The sequence below is a fragment of the Nelusetta ayraudi genome, unplaced genomic scaffold, assembly GCF_046127955.1.
Source record: "Nelusetta ayraudi isolate G7.1 ecotype Tasmania unplaced genomic scaffold, CSIRO-AGI_Nayr_v1 ptg000013l, whole genome shotgun sequence".
NCBI lineage: Eukaryota > Metazoa > Chordata > Actinopteri > Tetraodontiformes > Monacanthidae > Nelusetta > Nelusetta ayraudi.
In genome coordinates this window covers 3,797,279-3,813,218 of record NW_027466063.1, presented here as the reverse complement: position 1 = coordinate 3,813,218, position 15,940 = coordinate 3,797,279, and the positions used below count along the sequence as shown (strand labels likewise).

The window sequence follows — 15,940 nt, the reverse complement described above, 5'->3', positions numbered from 1 at the left end:
CGGTGATATTAAAACTTATTGTTATTATTTTTTTTATTTTTTTTTGTAATTTTTTTCCTTGTTCCGGTATCAATAGAAAAGAAACTTCGATCTGCACGTTTTATCTTAATTATTGTACAGCTGCAGTCAACGAAACGAGTAAACAATAATCCCCCCTTTTCAAATATATTTTTTTTAATATAATTTATATACTTTATATAATATTTTGTCTTGGACAGTGGCTCAAAAACAGTTATTGCCAACTTGCCTCGAAATAAGAACGTCGCCCTTCATGCTGCGAGGAAATAAAGGGATTTTCCTTCCGGATTTTGCTTTAAAATAACATTTATTTTCAGCATAGTCATACAATGTGACGGCACAGCTTGGAACATCTGAGGAGGAATTGACTTGATGCAGTACGTTGTCACAAAATATTGGAGCTGGCAAACCGAAGAGTCAAACATAGCATAGCATATTACCCGATGCAATATTCATATTTATATAATACAGGCGGTTGTAAACGAACTAAAACAAGAGTGAAACAATACATGGATAGAATAAAGAGGGAGTCTGTTTACACACTAGTCAACTTTTACATCAGCAGATGGTGTTAACGAGCTACAGGTCTGAATAACTTAATTTTCCCTTATGTAGAGTGGACTTTAAATATCAGCTTCATTAAGCAGAAATGTTTGACTTTTCTCGTAAAAACCACACCTGCAAAATAAACAATTTATTCTAGACATATGAAATGTAAATGTCATAAAAGTATAACATTGTGGTCTCGTATTTTGTGCTTCTGGGTTTATTTTCATTTTTCTTTTATGCTGGAATCTATTGATATATTTTTTTTTAGCTTTATGTTATTTTAATTTAATGGCATATCTTGGCCCGTCTAAACCTTTGTGCACAAACAGGAAATTATTACCGAAAATTACACATAAGTCAGTTTAGTTTTAATTTGTTTAACCCTCGGATAATTTGATTACATGCCAGATAATTCTATTATATACAGCGGCTTGTAACCAAAAACACATCACAGACTCTTTTTTTCATTCTTCTTCTTCGCCATAACATTCAACACTTGTGGCTACAAATACAACGGAATGTGTCTCTCTACGCGGCCGGTGCTGCCCGCCAGTCTCTCACTGCTTCTCCGGCGTGTTGTTGACCAGAGGCCCGTACAGGCCGCCGGCGTAGCCCTGCTCCTTGTGGAACATCGTCCTGTCCCTGATCAGGTCGCTGAAGGCGTAGTCCACCGGGGGCCTGAAGCCCAGGGTGGGCATCAGCCCGGTGGTGGAGTAAGGGGTCATGAACGCCAGTCCCCTGCTGTGCGCCGAGTAGGCCAGCCGCAGCGGGTTCAGTCCCAGGTGGGTGCCCAGCGGGTAGGTGCTGGGGTCGGCGCCGAAGTGCGGGGCGTTGGGCTGGAGCGGGGAGAAGGCAGAGCGGTTGCTCAGGGTCATTGCTCCGGGTAACATGGGCCTGGTGGGGGCGTTGGTGGTGGTGGTGGTGGAGACGAGAGACGGCGGCGGCTGGTGGTGGTGCTGCTGCGCGCTCTGGAGCATCTTCTCCGCCGTCCACGCCTCGTCAGGGCCGCTTTTGCTGGAGCCGTGCGCGCCGCTGTTGTTGAGGATCTGCTCGATGGCCTGCACCACGTCTTTGCCGCAGCCCTGCAGGACGAGCTCCAGCACGCTGCGCTTGTGGCTGGGGAACACCCGGGTCAGGATGTCGATGGCGTTCATGTGGCGCGATGCGGCGGCGGCAGAGGCGGCGGAGGGCGAGGGCTCCTGCTCGTCCTTGTCGGTCTCGGAGCCCGAGTCGGAGCCCAGAGAGCTGACCGAGCCCGGCGTCTCTCCTCCGTCCTTCAGGGGTTTGGACACCGGGGAGCCGACGAAGGACTCGCTGTCGCCGTTCTCAGAGCCCGAGCCTGCGTGGCGGCCGTCCGGGGAGGAGATGTCCGGGGCTGAGTCACTCTCAGCCGGTGTAGGTTTGCCGGAGGACGGCTGAGGGGTTGCAGATCCGGACATCTGGCCCTTTGGAAAGAGCTCATACTTCTGTATGCTGGAATCTGTTAACACGTTTAAAAACAAAAAAGATTTACAGTTTAAAAGGGGGGTTAACATGTGTGTGTGTGTTTTTTTTTGTTTTTTTTTAATTATTCATATTGTGTCAATAGAAAAAACAAAAGATGTATATGAACGAGGGTACAGATAGATAGATAGATAGATAGATAGATAGATAGATAGATAGATAGATAGATACTTTATTAATCTATACCTAATAAAATTTAACTAAGTGCAATATCACCAAATGTCATCGTAATTGTAAAGCAATGCAAATCATTTTTAATTAAAAACGTATCAATGCAAAAATAAAGTAACATTTGTCAGTTTGCATGTCTCATAACTTCACCTATCACACTGACATTATACGGAACAATTTATCATCATTACGATATACCGAGCACGTGCTGTCCTAACACCTCTTCAACCACCCACCTGAGTTGCTCTCGCTGCTGACCGAGCCGAACACCTCGTAGCTGGGCCGCGGCGGGATGATGCCGTTGGCCGCGGCCAGGGCGAGTCCCTCAGCGGTGCCGTAGAGCAGCTGAAGCTCGCGGGCCTCGTTCTCCTCCTGCGCCTGCTGCCGCCGCAGCGCCACCTGCGCCGCCATCACGCGCTGCCGCTCGGCGATCAGCGTGCACTTGGCGCACATGCAGTCCTTCCAGCGGCAGTAGCGCTTGTGGCCCTTGAGCGCCGACACCACGCCGTGGTTCCTGCAGCGGGCGCACTTGGGCGTGCGCGGGTACTTGTCGGCGGCGCGCAGCAGCAGCGGCGGCCCGCGCAGCAGGTTGCCGGCCATGGACACGGGGATGGAGACTGCGGCTGCGGCGGCGGCGGCGGCCACGGCGGCGGCGCTCGGGTGGACCTGCGAGGCGGTGGAGACGGTGGGGAGGTCCGGTCTCAGATCCATGGTCCGCGCTCCTCGCTTGGTGAAGCGGCTGCAACTGTCAGGCAAAGTTGTCGACGATCGAGTTCTGTTTTTTAGTGGGGACTCGGGCTGAGCTGTTCACACCAGCCGATAGGTTCTAAACATCCTATGTCTGCTCTAAAAATGAAGAAGCCTACTAAGCCTAAAGAAAAAAGAAACAGAAATCTGCTGTCGAGCATTTGACGGAAGAAATAAAGGAGGAAAAAGTGTGACTTTAGATCCGAGAGGAGCAGCAGCGGCAGCAGCAGCCCCGAGCAGCGAGCATCACTGCCGGTCCGGGAGGAGTGTAGTGGAGGTTGTTACTCGGCGCAGCCTGAGACACTAACTTCCTGAAGAGTTGTCACTGGATACACATCCCCTCTCTCCCCTCTCTATTGTTGCTCCTACGTTTTCATTAGACAAATTTGACAACAATGTGGCGCCTGCCATTGGCCAAAGAGGAAAGGAGCCTTCTGATTGGCCTGCTTCTACTTTTTTTTTTTTTTCAACTGTCTCCACCTGAGTTCCTTATTCCAAATATCAAGTGTTAAGAATGTGAAGGGAGTTCCCGGAAAGGAGAAAATCGATGCTTGTGCATCGCCTCAAAAAGAGGAATTTTATAGATTTTTTTTTTTTTCACAATAGTCCGTGTTGCTCGGTTCATGCAGCTTTAGTGATTGATGCTGAAGCTTATAATGACGACACAATTCCAACAATTACAGGTAAATGAGTCAGTGATCTTTTTATTTTATTTTTATTTTTTTTACATTTCAGCGACGTGTTTAAAAAGTGAAAGTCTTTTATTGTGGAATAGTTTAGAACGTAATGCTGGTTGTTCCTGAGAAAGGCAGTGATTGACTGTACACGTCTGCTGGAGAGGTGAGTATATTTAATTTTATTGATTTGATAGATTGGAAAAATCGACCCGTCAGATAAATAAGTTTATATTTGCTCTGAGCATCGACTTCACACAGCGCTCGGCTACTGTGTTAACTGAGTACTTTAACTTGGTGTTCTGGTCTAAACACGAGGCTCCATGTCATGAAATGTGGTTTTAAAAATACGGTATTTATTTTTCATTGCTTTTGTTCGGAGCCATGTGACAAAGACTTTTGCCTGAAGTCATTATAGCTCCTAAATTAAAAGAGCGTGCGGCATAAAATATTCCCTTTTAATGCAACGAGACAATTCTTTTTGGCTTTAAGACTTTATTTTCTTAAAAAAGTTTTTGATATTCATGAATGCGTTTTAATAATTTTAACACGACACATCGTCAGCATTTTTTTTAAAGTGTTTGCGTATGTGAATTTAATTAATTTAAGTAAAGCGCACAGACTAAAGAGACTTTTGTATTTTTATTGTTGTTGTAAAAATAGAAAATAAAGCAAGACATTTACAGAAATTTTAAAATTGAACTATATAATAGTACCTGCTATAAATTCTGTTTTTCTTTTATCATTTCATAATAATTCAAACGTGTAATTGTGATGGAAGTAAATTAATACTTTATTTGGTGGTTCCGGGGCTGGAATCATTCAGTTTCAAATAAATAACTATTTAATTTGAGGGGGGAAAAAATTGAGAACTTTCAGGCTGACCGAGGGCCTGTTTTTTCCCCCCCTGTCTTTCATTCCAATTTTTCTGTACAAGTCATTACCGACAATTGGAGCGTGAATAATTCTCCTCCGTCTTATCTCTAAATTCTCTGAAATCTCCCCGGTGCTCTGCGGGGTTTGGCGCTCCCGCTGCCTCCTCGGCGGTTTCGGTATGGAGAGATTTCAGGATTGTGCAGTGCGCAGCGACAAAAGGGCAAGCGGCGCAAAAAACCACCTGCTTCCTCACCTGTTCGCCGCGTTACGTGACACACGAAGCGATTTGAAATTAAAAAAAAAAAAAAAAAAAAAGTTGGGAGTTCTAATTTCCCCCCTTCGCTCCCCTTCTGTGCGGATATCGACAATAGTCGGCTCCTCAGAGGACGGAAACAATAGTCTTAGCGGGGGGAAACAACAACAAGTTGAAGCTGGTGGAAGAGGAAGAAATGGCTGCTGCATGGGGGAGTGAAGCCCTGCCTCTCCTCTCCTCCTCCCCTTCCTCCCCCCTCCTTCCAGGCTCATTGTTTACTTTCTGAATCACTGTAAGCAAATGCCATCTGTTTCCCTCGCCGCTGTCATCTGCACCTTAATTACCTAGCCAACGGGCTAATGGAGACGATATTAAAACTACATCTTTTTGACATTCAAAGTAATTATCTGCGCGGGCGTAGATCTCACTTGGATGAGAGGGAGTGGGTTGGGGGGGGCGTGGGGATAGGGAGCGTGCGTCCCTTCGCTGCAAAGTGATAGTTGCAAGCTGCGGAAGAAAAGGCCTTCCATGGGTCCTCTTGCTGGAGAGACTTGCAGGCCTGTTAATTCACATCCTCATACGGTGGGGGACGACGACGACGACGACGACGAAAAGTGCGCTAAAGTGGAGGAGAAGTGCAGTTGGTGGCCACATGGTTGGAGAGTCATGCGTCAACTTTTTGCGGTTGCGTTTCCTCGAAACAATACTTTAGAAAATGGTGTAATTTAAAATAAACCAATTAAATGATTGGTTGGTTAATCATTAAAATGCACTTTTAAACTATTGTAGCGCGTTGGAGATCAATCAAATCAGTGCCTGCGTGAATTGTTAAAAAAAAAAAAAAAAAAAAAAAAAAAAAAGATCGCAAAGACCAACACAAACTCCCCCTTCATCCCGCAAAATATGCTTTTTTGATGGGGGATTATGTCCTCCCATTGTTCCCCGCGGGCCAATTAAAAATGCCCCCCGCGCAATTACGAGTGACTGCTGCGCACTGCGGAGAATTTTCTCTTTCACCACTTCATTAGGCCTATGCATCAAAAAAGAGAAGAGGAGAAAAAAGCGTCGGCGATGCTTTCATTTCATTCAAGGAAGGATACAGACGAGTGGGTTTTTAACACCCTTTTAAGATGACAACAAAGGCCATGCTTGACCCGACATATGTAGCAGCATGTTTCCGCTGCCCCTGCACCCCCGCCGCGGCCTCTCCCACCGCCGCTGCCCCGCCCGGGCACGGATCCCCTCCTGCCGCGCTCTCCCGCACGCAGCCGGCCGCTGCGGCGCACAGAGGCGGCAGAGGTTAGAGTAGCAGTTAGACAAGAGGGCCGAGGAGAATAGAGACGCGCGGGGGTGTTTTTCATTCGAGTATTTACACGCTTGACGGGCACATCGGAGTGTGAGGGCCCGGGCTTATAGAGAGCCTGAAGAGAGGCTGTTAACCTGCCACTTCACACCAGCTCCGGGCTCCGGGATCAGACATTCCTCTCAGGAAGAGTGGAGAGGAGAGGATGGAGCTAGAGGCGAGGAAAAACACGCAGAGGGGTGAGGATAGAAGGGAGGAGAGGCAGGGGGGAAAAAAATCAGGGCTGGGTTTTAATTAGGCGAAACATCTGGGAGACGGGATTTGTGTGCTTCTATTTAGAACGGATGTTTAAGTGGTTCTCAATAGTTAAAACATTTCAGTTCCATATTAGGATTAGCAGAACGCACTTTGATAAGCTTCAATGTGCGTCTGTGTCAGTGAAGCCCGCAGGAATCTGAAATAGCCTGACTTACTTGCAATGCTATTTTTCTGAAGATCTAAGAAGTTTTTGTTTGTATTGGTTCAGTTTCTTTGGATGATTAATCACACAAGGACCCCGGCATGAAAAATAAATATCTGACCAGGGGGCATAATGTTGGAATGTGACCATAAAAATTCTTCAGATTCAATTAATTATTAGGGCTTTGGAAACAGGCTGATCTTTTAAATTTTAAAAATGAGTGGTGGAAAAAGAGCAAATAAATACTGGTGGGTGCAAAATACAACTGCTTTTTGCACCAGATGTTCTGAGATAGTCAAAGTTCTACAAGCACAAAAAAAATCTGCTTCCTCTTTAATTCTGCTCACCATGTGTCCATACATACACCATAAATACACCTAATTGTCATTTAAAAAAATCTAAAAGTTCATTAATCACAAATAATCTGTCGCACATAATATGGTTTCACTTGAACTGAAAAATACTGAAGGGATGCAAAAGGGGAAAACTAAATACAATCCATCCTAACAGGGCACCAGTTGCAGCAGAAAGGTAAAAACCAGCCTCGGCCAATAGTGGCATTTATTGCGGAGCAAAATAGTTTCATTTTTTTAATATTAATGACACCGCTGCACTGGAGTGTTGATGGGAGCTTTTAAAGTTGGGATAGTATGAAGGTATGATGATACAATTATAAGCAGGACTTTGCTTCTATTCGCTATGAAGGGGAAAAACTTTTTTTTTTTCCAAACATATAAATTAAATGCCAATAAACCGAGCTAATTGGAGACGTCGACGGTGAAGCCAGCCACTCCAGGCTCGAGCAGGGCCCTCAGTTGCTGTGAAGAGGGTTTGGCTGCAGCAGGCCATGTGCTGCAAACACTTGATCTGAAGAGTCTCCCGGGCGTCACTCGTCGCCCGCCAGATTAACAATTATTTGTAAATGTGGGGGGGTGGAGGGCAAGGAGGAGGAGGAGGAGGAGGAGGAGGCGGAGGCGGGGTGGGGGTGGGTAGTGGGGTGACCCGGCCGCGGCGTATAAATATTTCATAGATGTGAGTGGGGGTCCGCACTCTGCCAAAGCTGTTGGCGGGCTCTCAGGCTCCCTCACACACACACACACACAAACACACACACACACACACACACACACACACACACACACACACACACACACACACACACAGAACAACAACAACAGCCACCACCACCACAACAACAACACACAGTGTGAGTGAGTGAGTGGGGGGGGGTGGTGATGGGTGGTAGGGGAGGGGGGTTACTGGATGACGTTTTTGTGCCCTGGAGGTGGGTTGGCAGGGATTATCTTTGTTTAATGAATGGGCTACAAGTGTTCATCAACATGGCGAGATTATTGTGCTCTCTCTCTTCTGCAGGGCCTATAGTGTGTGTGTGTGTGTGTGTGTGTGTGTGTGTGTGTGTGTGTGTGTGGCAGAGGGAGCGAGGACAGACCCACACACACACACACACACACACACACACACACACACACACAGAGTGCGGCCAATTAAAATGCGCTCTCCCCAGCTCGATCCCTCCACATCTGCCTTCTTTTCTCCACTGGCGAATGGCGCAGAAAGGAAGGGAAGCCCATGAATAGGCGCTCATTGAGATCACAGATGGAGTATGGCTTTCTTTTTGCAAGAAATTTGAGAAACACCATTGTCCCCAATCAAAACTCAATGTGTTCGCCGACAATGGCGCCGGCTTTGAGCCGCGCCGCTTCAATTGGCCTTGTTTTTGAAACTTGAAGTGTTGGACACAAAGACCGGGCCCTCCTATATGTCACCAGTGTGTGTGTGTGTGTGTGTGTGTGTGTGTGTGTGTGTGTGTGTAGAGTTGGAGAGAAAACACAATTAATATGAAGCTGTAATTGCTCCCCACCCCCACCCCAAGCCTTCAGCACGGAGCCCACTGGTCCATTTATTGCTTTATCCCCAGCGGCTGATAATCCCAATACCTCGGCTTTCTTCTGAACGGAGCGACGGGCCGACACAGGCCAGCGCAGGTCACATGTTTAAGTCGTTAATAAACCAATGTTTATTGTCCGCCAGTTTCAGTAATTGTCCATATTTGGTATAAGACTACATGAGTAGCCCAAGCTGTTAGCGTCTGGAATTAAAAGGAAAACCTTTATCACATAACTGTATTTAATTATAGTGACGATGGGCAAACAGTAGATTTTCTTATAAAAGTACTATATCTTTTAGATTTTTGTCACGCTAATCGACAAAACAAAATTTACAACTGTAACTAATAATAAACACAGAATGTAGCATTTTAATTCCTCTATTTTATTTTATTAACAGCATATTTTAAGCAGGCAAAATGCTGAGCACATTTTAACGGGTTTTAACTCTGCAAGCAGGTGCCACCGTCCCTCAGCATCAGTCCGGACAACCGCTGAAGGTGTTTAAGGCCCACTGACTTCACCACTGCACAGTTCATTTTCAAATTAAAAGATGTATTTCAACAAAATGTACTGGAATTTAAAAAGTAGCTGTATTATCTCAAAATGTTTTGGTTTTTTTTTAACAACAAAAATGCTCTACCTTGAATTGTTGTTAATACTTAGTATATAAGTATGATCAAAGTGTTATTAAATTATTCTGGGCAATATTCTACTGCAAGGCAGAGGAAGACTAAAAGAGGAAATTATTTGCAGAGGAGTTTGGCCCTGTTTTAAAAATTTATTTCAGGTGTTTTAATCTAATAATCACTACATCAAATGCAAGAAAATCACAATTAAACTCACAGAATTAAAAATAAGTGAAAGTAATTAATTGTGTTGTTCATTTTTTTAATTGCTACAATATTTATTTATTTATTTATTTATTTGAGTGAGCAGAACTCCCAGACAGCAGGGGGGAGAGGGGTTGTTGCGCTGCTGCCAGTGATATGAACATGATAAAACTGTGCTGACCTCTGGGGGCCGACACACAGCAGACAGCCGGCAAACAGAGGAAACAGGCCAGTCAGTCAGTCAGTCAGTCAGTCAGTCAGTCAGTCAGTCAGTCAGTCAGTGAGTTCCGTGTGTGGATAATTTGTTTCCATTTTATCCCTGATTACTGGTGGTCTGTCACGTCTGTTACTTTTTCCAGCAGGTTGAAACTCACTGATTAAAAAAAAAAAAAAAAAAAAAAAAAAAAAGTTCTTATAAATTGTTAGATCCATCAACAGAAAAGGATGAGACTGAAAACAACTGAAAAAAATCAATTAAAGTTTGAAAGGTTAAGGGTTGTAATGCACTGATTTTAATTTTTATGATCTTATGATTTTGTTAACTCTTCAACAGAAAAAGATGAACTGGGAAAAAAAAGCTATTTAAAGGGCAAATTAAGCAGACCAGGTCACATGGCCGTTTGGGGAAAACGTTTTGTATTGATGCATTAAAAAAATTACGAGTCTTCTTTTGCCGATTGTGTTAATAGCCAACAGTACGGTGGACAGAGTGAGAAGAGATCCCCCCCCGCCCCCCATCCTCCTCCCTGCCTTTTGTGCCCACCCAACAGTTTAAGCTGCCTGGATTCTGTTTCTTTGGGGCAGCGCCGGCGTCTCTGAGAAAGTAAACTCGGGGTGACCCTCCAGGTTAGGCCAGTCTGGGATACAGGCGGAGACTCTGGGATCCGAGGAGCCGCCGTCCTCGGAGATCTCGGCCCGGCCCGTCCCACATCAAAAGGAGGGAGGAGAGATCGCTTGTGTCCGGAATTTTGTTCCCTCGCCAGCCGAGCTGCATTCTTGACCCCGGCGGAGCTGCTCAAACATCGCGGATACCCCTCCTCACCCGACCCCCCCTGCTGCTTTTGTCACGGCGCCGAATCAGGACAGCAACCTGATGTTGCCACCGCCGCTACAGAGTCGGCTCGGAGGCAGTAAGCCCATTACCACACAAACACTTTCTCATCCCCTTCCCCTCCCCTCCCCTCCCAGGCCAACCAGCCAGCCAGCCAGCCAGCCAGCCAAGCAAGCAGCCTCAGTGTCATATCTAAGGGGCCAAAGCTTATAGAGGGCACTGATTGAGACGTCCAGCAGCCAGAGTTTGGCTAATACCTTCAAAAAACAGACACAGTCCAAACACGGATGAATGAGGAGGGGAGGAAAAATGCAAATCAGAAATAAAAAGAAATGTAAATGAGCCTCACCACCGGGGTGAATTTTTCAGATTAGCAGCCGTTAAATGCATTTTTAGCATCTGCGAAAAGGGGAAATTTGATTATCTGCGCTTAATTTCCTCTCCATGACAAGGTTGAACATGGAACGTGTTTAACCTTTAAAATAGCAACAAAGGAAAATGGACAAAATAGGTTTCCGAAAGATCCTCTTTCGAACACCCCCCCCGCCCCCCCGCTCCTGTTTAACTCTGCACCATTGAACAGCAGCAGCAGCCAATCGAGAGTTCAGTCATGCATTAAAAAAAAAAAAAAGGGCCAATATCATCATCAACATCATGTTGTGCAGAGAGCCACGACATGCCGGTGCACATTCAGCCAAGAAACGCCCAGCTGCTGACAGAAAGTGGAATGTCACACCTGAGCGGAGCGCCACTATGTGCAACGTCCTCCTTGGAAATGCACCTGTCCTCCCACCTCCTCCTCCTCCTCCTGCGTCAAGGCTTCACGCTGGCCGCCCTCAACCTGAGCCACACACACACACACACACACACACACACACACACACACACACACACACACACACACACACACACACACACACACACACACACACGCTTTAAATGTCTTCCATGATAGAATCAAACGTTTAGCAGCTCTCTCTTTACACATATTTGCATCTTTTTTCTTAAATGAATACAATTTTTTGCTCACTACAGAGGTTGAGACCGATCACGTGATCCGTCACAAGCAGCTGCAGATATGAGTTCAGACAAGATTTGTTTTTCTGGTGTCATCAGGAAACGGTTTAACGCTCGAGTGGTTTTCGCCTGGCAGCCAGATGTGCAGGGAAGGTTTGAAAGCTGTTACCTGTCGAAGGCTCGTTCTGGTGAACACTTGGCTCCTCAGCTGGTCCAAGAGTCCAGCAGCAGCGGGCCAGAGTGTGGGTGACCTCTAGTGACCCTGGGAAGGCTGGAGAAGAATCAACCACACAATGATTGTATGACCAAAGCCGACTCAAACGTTTTTGACCATTTCATGAAATAAATTCTTCATCTCGCTCACTTGTTATTTTCAGGTTGGACTTTCAGGGTCATGGAGGACCTGAGCGGAAAAAAGGAACATCAGAATTTCAACAAGCTTCCATGGGTTTTCTTTTTTTCTCGCCTCTTTACAAAAATGAGACTGGACATATTTTGACACATACTTCTTTAATTGCTGACGAATGAGTCAGCGCTGCCGTGCCGCTTCCCACTCACCTTCTCCCCACTGCTGCCGCCTGGAGCAACACCTCCTCCTGTCTGGCGAGCCCTGGGGAAGTACGACTGGCTGAGCACATTAGATCCACTCGGTCCTCGCGTGAGAAACAAAGCCAGCCACAGAGAAACTGACAAACACTCGGGATGCTTGAGTAACATACTCACCCCCGTCTCCGTGTGAACGGCAGGTGGTGAAAAATGACTTTATCCAACAGGATAAACACTGCAGGAAGTGATGGTCTCGCTAATACGGATGATAATAAATTATAAAAAAAAATGATTTTCATTCCCTGTAACCTAAATTTATCGAAGAATTTTTTTAAAGATTCAAACGTGGGGATTAAAGACTTCAGTTATGAAACGAGGCAAAGTCTTCTTCACACCAACAAGTTCATGAAAACATCGTCAAAACCCTAAGCAGATTAAATACAACAGTTATAACCTGTCGCCTTTCTTTTAAAAAAATAAAATATACGCAGAAACACAGGCTCCAACTTCATCACGCATCTGTTAATACCATCTAATCACTTTGTCGTTCCCACTCCCACCTCTCCCTTCAGAATCAGAGGGGGGGAAGAAACACCCAGCAACAGCAGCATCAGCAGTTTGTGTCGGTGGTGGCGGCTCTGCCGGGGTCCCCAAACTTTGCCTGCAGCTGACACAGGGGCGCTGCTGTTGCTGCTGCTGCTGCTACAGATGGAGGGCTAAGCCAGCGTGATCTCTCCTCGCCCAAGTCACGAAATTAGCTGCGATATGCGGCTGATATTACCAGGTGGCGCTCAAGTGAGAAACCTTCCGGGGGGAGCGGGAGGTTGTCGAGTGGGAGGCAAGCAAAGCAGAGATATGGCAGCACATATTTAAAACTCTGTTAAAAAAAAAAAAAAAAAAGACGACAATAGGCAAGAGAACCTGGAGCTGCAGCTGTGTTTACTTTATCTCCCAGCTCAAACCTGTTTTTATACCTTCAATGTGTCTGTGAAGTGCAGTTTGTGGACACCTGATGACCCGACTTGAAGGAAATGTCAAATTTCAAGGGGTTTATTGTGTTAAAAAAAACAAAAAAAAAAAAACAACCTTCAGGACTCTTTAACCTTGGTAGATGATCTGCTGCAAAATGTAGACTTGCATCTTGAAGTCAACCAACAAAAAAGAAATCATAATTTACCAGCTGTGGCTCAGTTGGTAGAGCTGTCAATTGATGATCGAAGGGTTGGCGGTTCAAATCCCGGCTCTAACTGTCCACATGCTTGAAGTGTCCTTGGGCAAGACACTAAACCTACACTGAACCACCGTGAATGTGCTGGAAAAGCGCTATATAAGTGCAGTCCATTTACCATTTTTAGCATAATTTCCCAAATACAACACTTGGCTATTTATTTAAAATAAAGCAAAACTTGAATCAATCCTTTAGTAATTTTTGAATGTGATTTTAAGGCCCTGCTGGGATTCAATAGGAAACTATATGTTTTAAAGGCCACATGAGCCCAGAGCTGGAACTAACACCTGTCGTTAGAGAGGCACAGTGCCCTTTATGACATCACAAAGGGTGTTGCTTGGCACTACTAAGTATTTTTTTTTTTTTTTTTTTTTTAATAAAGGAGCAACTTTGACTCCAGTGACAAGCCATACAATGTAGTAATAATAAAAACAGCATAATCTTGCATAATATTAGACCTTTAAATGTAACCCGTTAGATGTCATCAGTGGACTACGCCCTCTCTGAAATGACCTCTGACCTTTGAGAGCCGCAATCGAGAGAAGAAAAAAAAAAAGGTGTGCATGCATGCGAGTGATGGTGCCACATAAGACGTCTGAGGAGCAGGACATGATGTTCATATTCATATATTTATATAATGTATATCAAACTAAAACTGATACAGCATCAAACTTAAAAAGGATCGAGAGGGAAAAAAAAAAGAAGAAAGGGGTGTGGGGGAGGGGGAAGGGAGGTCGTGGGGGGTGAAAACTGAGCAAATCCATCGGCTTGCGGATCAGTACGATGTTAAAAACCAGCAGGGGCGGAGACCCTAGGGAGCGCCGCAGGAGTCCGTCCCCTCTCATCCCTCGCGGCAGGCAGCGAGCGGTGGGGGAGGGGTTGTGGGGGATCGGGGGGGTCAGGGGTCAGTACAGGGTGGCGATGAGACGGTCTAGGATCACTGCCGGGCACACGTCTTTTTCTGCAATTTTTTTTTATTATTATTATTTTTTTACTTCATTTCTTTAAGCATTTTTAGCATTTTTTTTAAATTCCACACACAAAACCCTCATGATCTAAAAAAGCAGCCTCGGTGTGTCGATGTGAAAACACAGGAAGGGAACAAAGTCTATGGTGGTTGTTGGGTTTTTTTGTCTTTTTTTTTTCTTTTCCTAAATCCTTTTTCGGACAAAAGATTTGTTTCCTCCTCAAACCCCCTCGACGCGTTTGTTGTTGTTGTTGTTGTTGTTGTTGTTGTTGAGTCGTGACGGAGAGAAAAACCATGACGCAGCAGCATTGGGGAGCGTGAACGTGTCGAGAGTGTGTGTGTGTGTGTGTGTGTGTGTGTGTGTGTGTGTGCGTGCGTGCGTGCGTGCGTGCGTGTGTGTGTGTGTGTGCGAGTGTGTTGTTTGCGAGGAAGAGAGAGAAGGTTGGAGGAGGGCTGAGGAGTGTTTGGCTGTGTGCTTGTGATGCTCCTCGGTGCACGAGCGTGCACGTGGGATCCAGGTGCCACCAGGTGCGGGGTCGAGGCCAGAGGAGCGGACGTGCACTCTGTGTCACTGGATGAGCATGCCGGTGGGAACACCATGGGTTTTTCCAATGTTGCTTCTGTGTGTGTGTGTGTGTGTGTGTGTGTGTGTGTGTGTGTGTGCGCGCGCTGTAGGCCCAGACAGGTGTGGGGGAGGGGGTGGAGAAGGGAGTGGGGGGGGGGCCCATGCTCAGTGATGACTCGGTGTTTGTCCAGCCGGTTCATCAGTCAGTCAGTCAGTCAGTCAGTCCCTCCTCTCGCCTCGTCCTTATTCCTTGGCCTCCAGGAAAAGCGTCTCCTGCGGGAACAACTTGGCCTCCAGCAGAGTCGAGCCCACGTCCAGCTGGGTGATCTGGAGAGAGGAAACGGGGAGAAGTCCGGTGAAATAAGTTGACTGGATCAATCAGCTGCCCCAGGTTGCTACTCGTCAGGTAGATACGAACTGGATACTGGATGTGGCGGCGCAGTGATCTTTGCCAGTGGCCACCCGAGGTACTGCAGCAAAAATAAATCTCATCCAGCTCGTATTCATTTGTAGACTATGACTATTAGTATTCAGTTATAATAATGTCCAGTTCTGACAAACCTGCTGCCACCACTACATCCACAGTGCAGCCATTATATATATATATATATTTTTTTTTCAGCCTTGGAAATTACAAAGATCCAAATGCCTTAAATGCGGTTATGTTAAAAGTGCAGTTATGAGTAATAGCTCACACTTTCAACAGTCAACTGTCTGACATGTGGCATGCATAGATAGAAAGACAGATTTTCTCACATTGGGAAACTACACTGTTGCAGCACTTAAAAGAGCAGGACAAAAAAAAAAACTATACAGTACTTAAAAAAACACTCAAACCATCAAAGCAGATGTGCGAAAGACAGTCAAATTGCGGCCCCTGGGGCAGCTAATTAAGGGAGGGGTAAGCAGGGTTTTCTAAACCATTAGTGCATTATTTGCAATTGACTCCAGGAAAAAGAGTTATAGAGGGTAATTGCTCGAGGCAGGAAAAGAAGAAGAAGAAAAAGAAGGAGGATGAGGAGGAGAAGAGATGGGCGGGGTCATGGTTGGATTAAAGAATACCTCCCACTTTGGTCAGATTATTTCCATTCAACGGGCAAATCCATAACCAAACTGTATCAGCAGCGAACGCACACTGTGACCGCATCGTCCAACAGTTTCAAACAAAGACCTCAGCAGCACCACTGGTTTAAAAGAAAGCATCATGAAAGAGGGATGAATGGACTGGACGAGTTTCCCAACCTGACAGCGCAGGACAGTCAGAGGGAGTCT

General features: G+C 45.8%; 2 protein-coding genes across 2 annotated transcripts in view; both read right to left on the bottom strand.

Moving 5' to 3' along the window:
* Positions 1–306: 306 nt before the first annotated feature.
* Positions 307–12,261, bottom strand: dmrta2 (DMRT-like family A2). The gene is made up of 5 exons (XM_076022921.1): positions 11,921–12,261; positions 11,727–11,765; positions 11,532–11,633; positions 2,478–3,112; positions 307–2,047 (listed from the first exon to the last, which is right to left on the bottom strand). Exons 4-5 carry the CDS (start codon positions 2,950–2,952, stop codon positions 1,125–1,127), a joined length of 1,398 nt encoding a protein of 465 aa, XP_075879036.1. The 5' UTR covers positions 2,953–3,112; positions 11,532–11,633; positions 11,727–11,765; positions 11,921–12,261; the 3' UTR covers positions 307–1,124.
* A 1,842-nt stretch (positions 12,262–14,103) lies between these two features.
* The window catches only part of faf1 (Fas (TNFRSF6) associated factor 1), a 53,072-nt gene continuing 51,235 nt past the window's right edge, over positions 14,104–15,940 (bottom strand). The window contains exon 19 of the mRNA XM_076022920.1: positions 14,104–14,995. Within this exon, the coding sequence (XP_075879035.1) occupies positions 14,912–14,995 (84 nt within the window). The 3' untranslated portion in view covers positions 14,104–14,911. The remainder of the gene's footprint in view (positions 14,996–15,940) is intronic.

What these genes read in the sequence shown, in the direction of transcription:
- dmrta2 (XM_076022921.1), bottom strand. Translation starts at nt 2,952, where the DNA reads ATGGATCTGAGACCGGACCTCCCCACCGTCTCCACCGCCTCGCAGGTC. An exon ending in CAGCAGCGAGAGCAACTCAG is followed by an intron (nt 2,048 to 2,477) that starts GTGGGTGGTTGA and finishes ACGTGTTAACAG; the next exon opens with ATTCCAGCATACAGAAGTAT.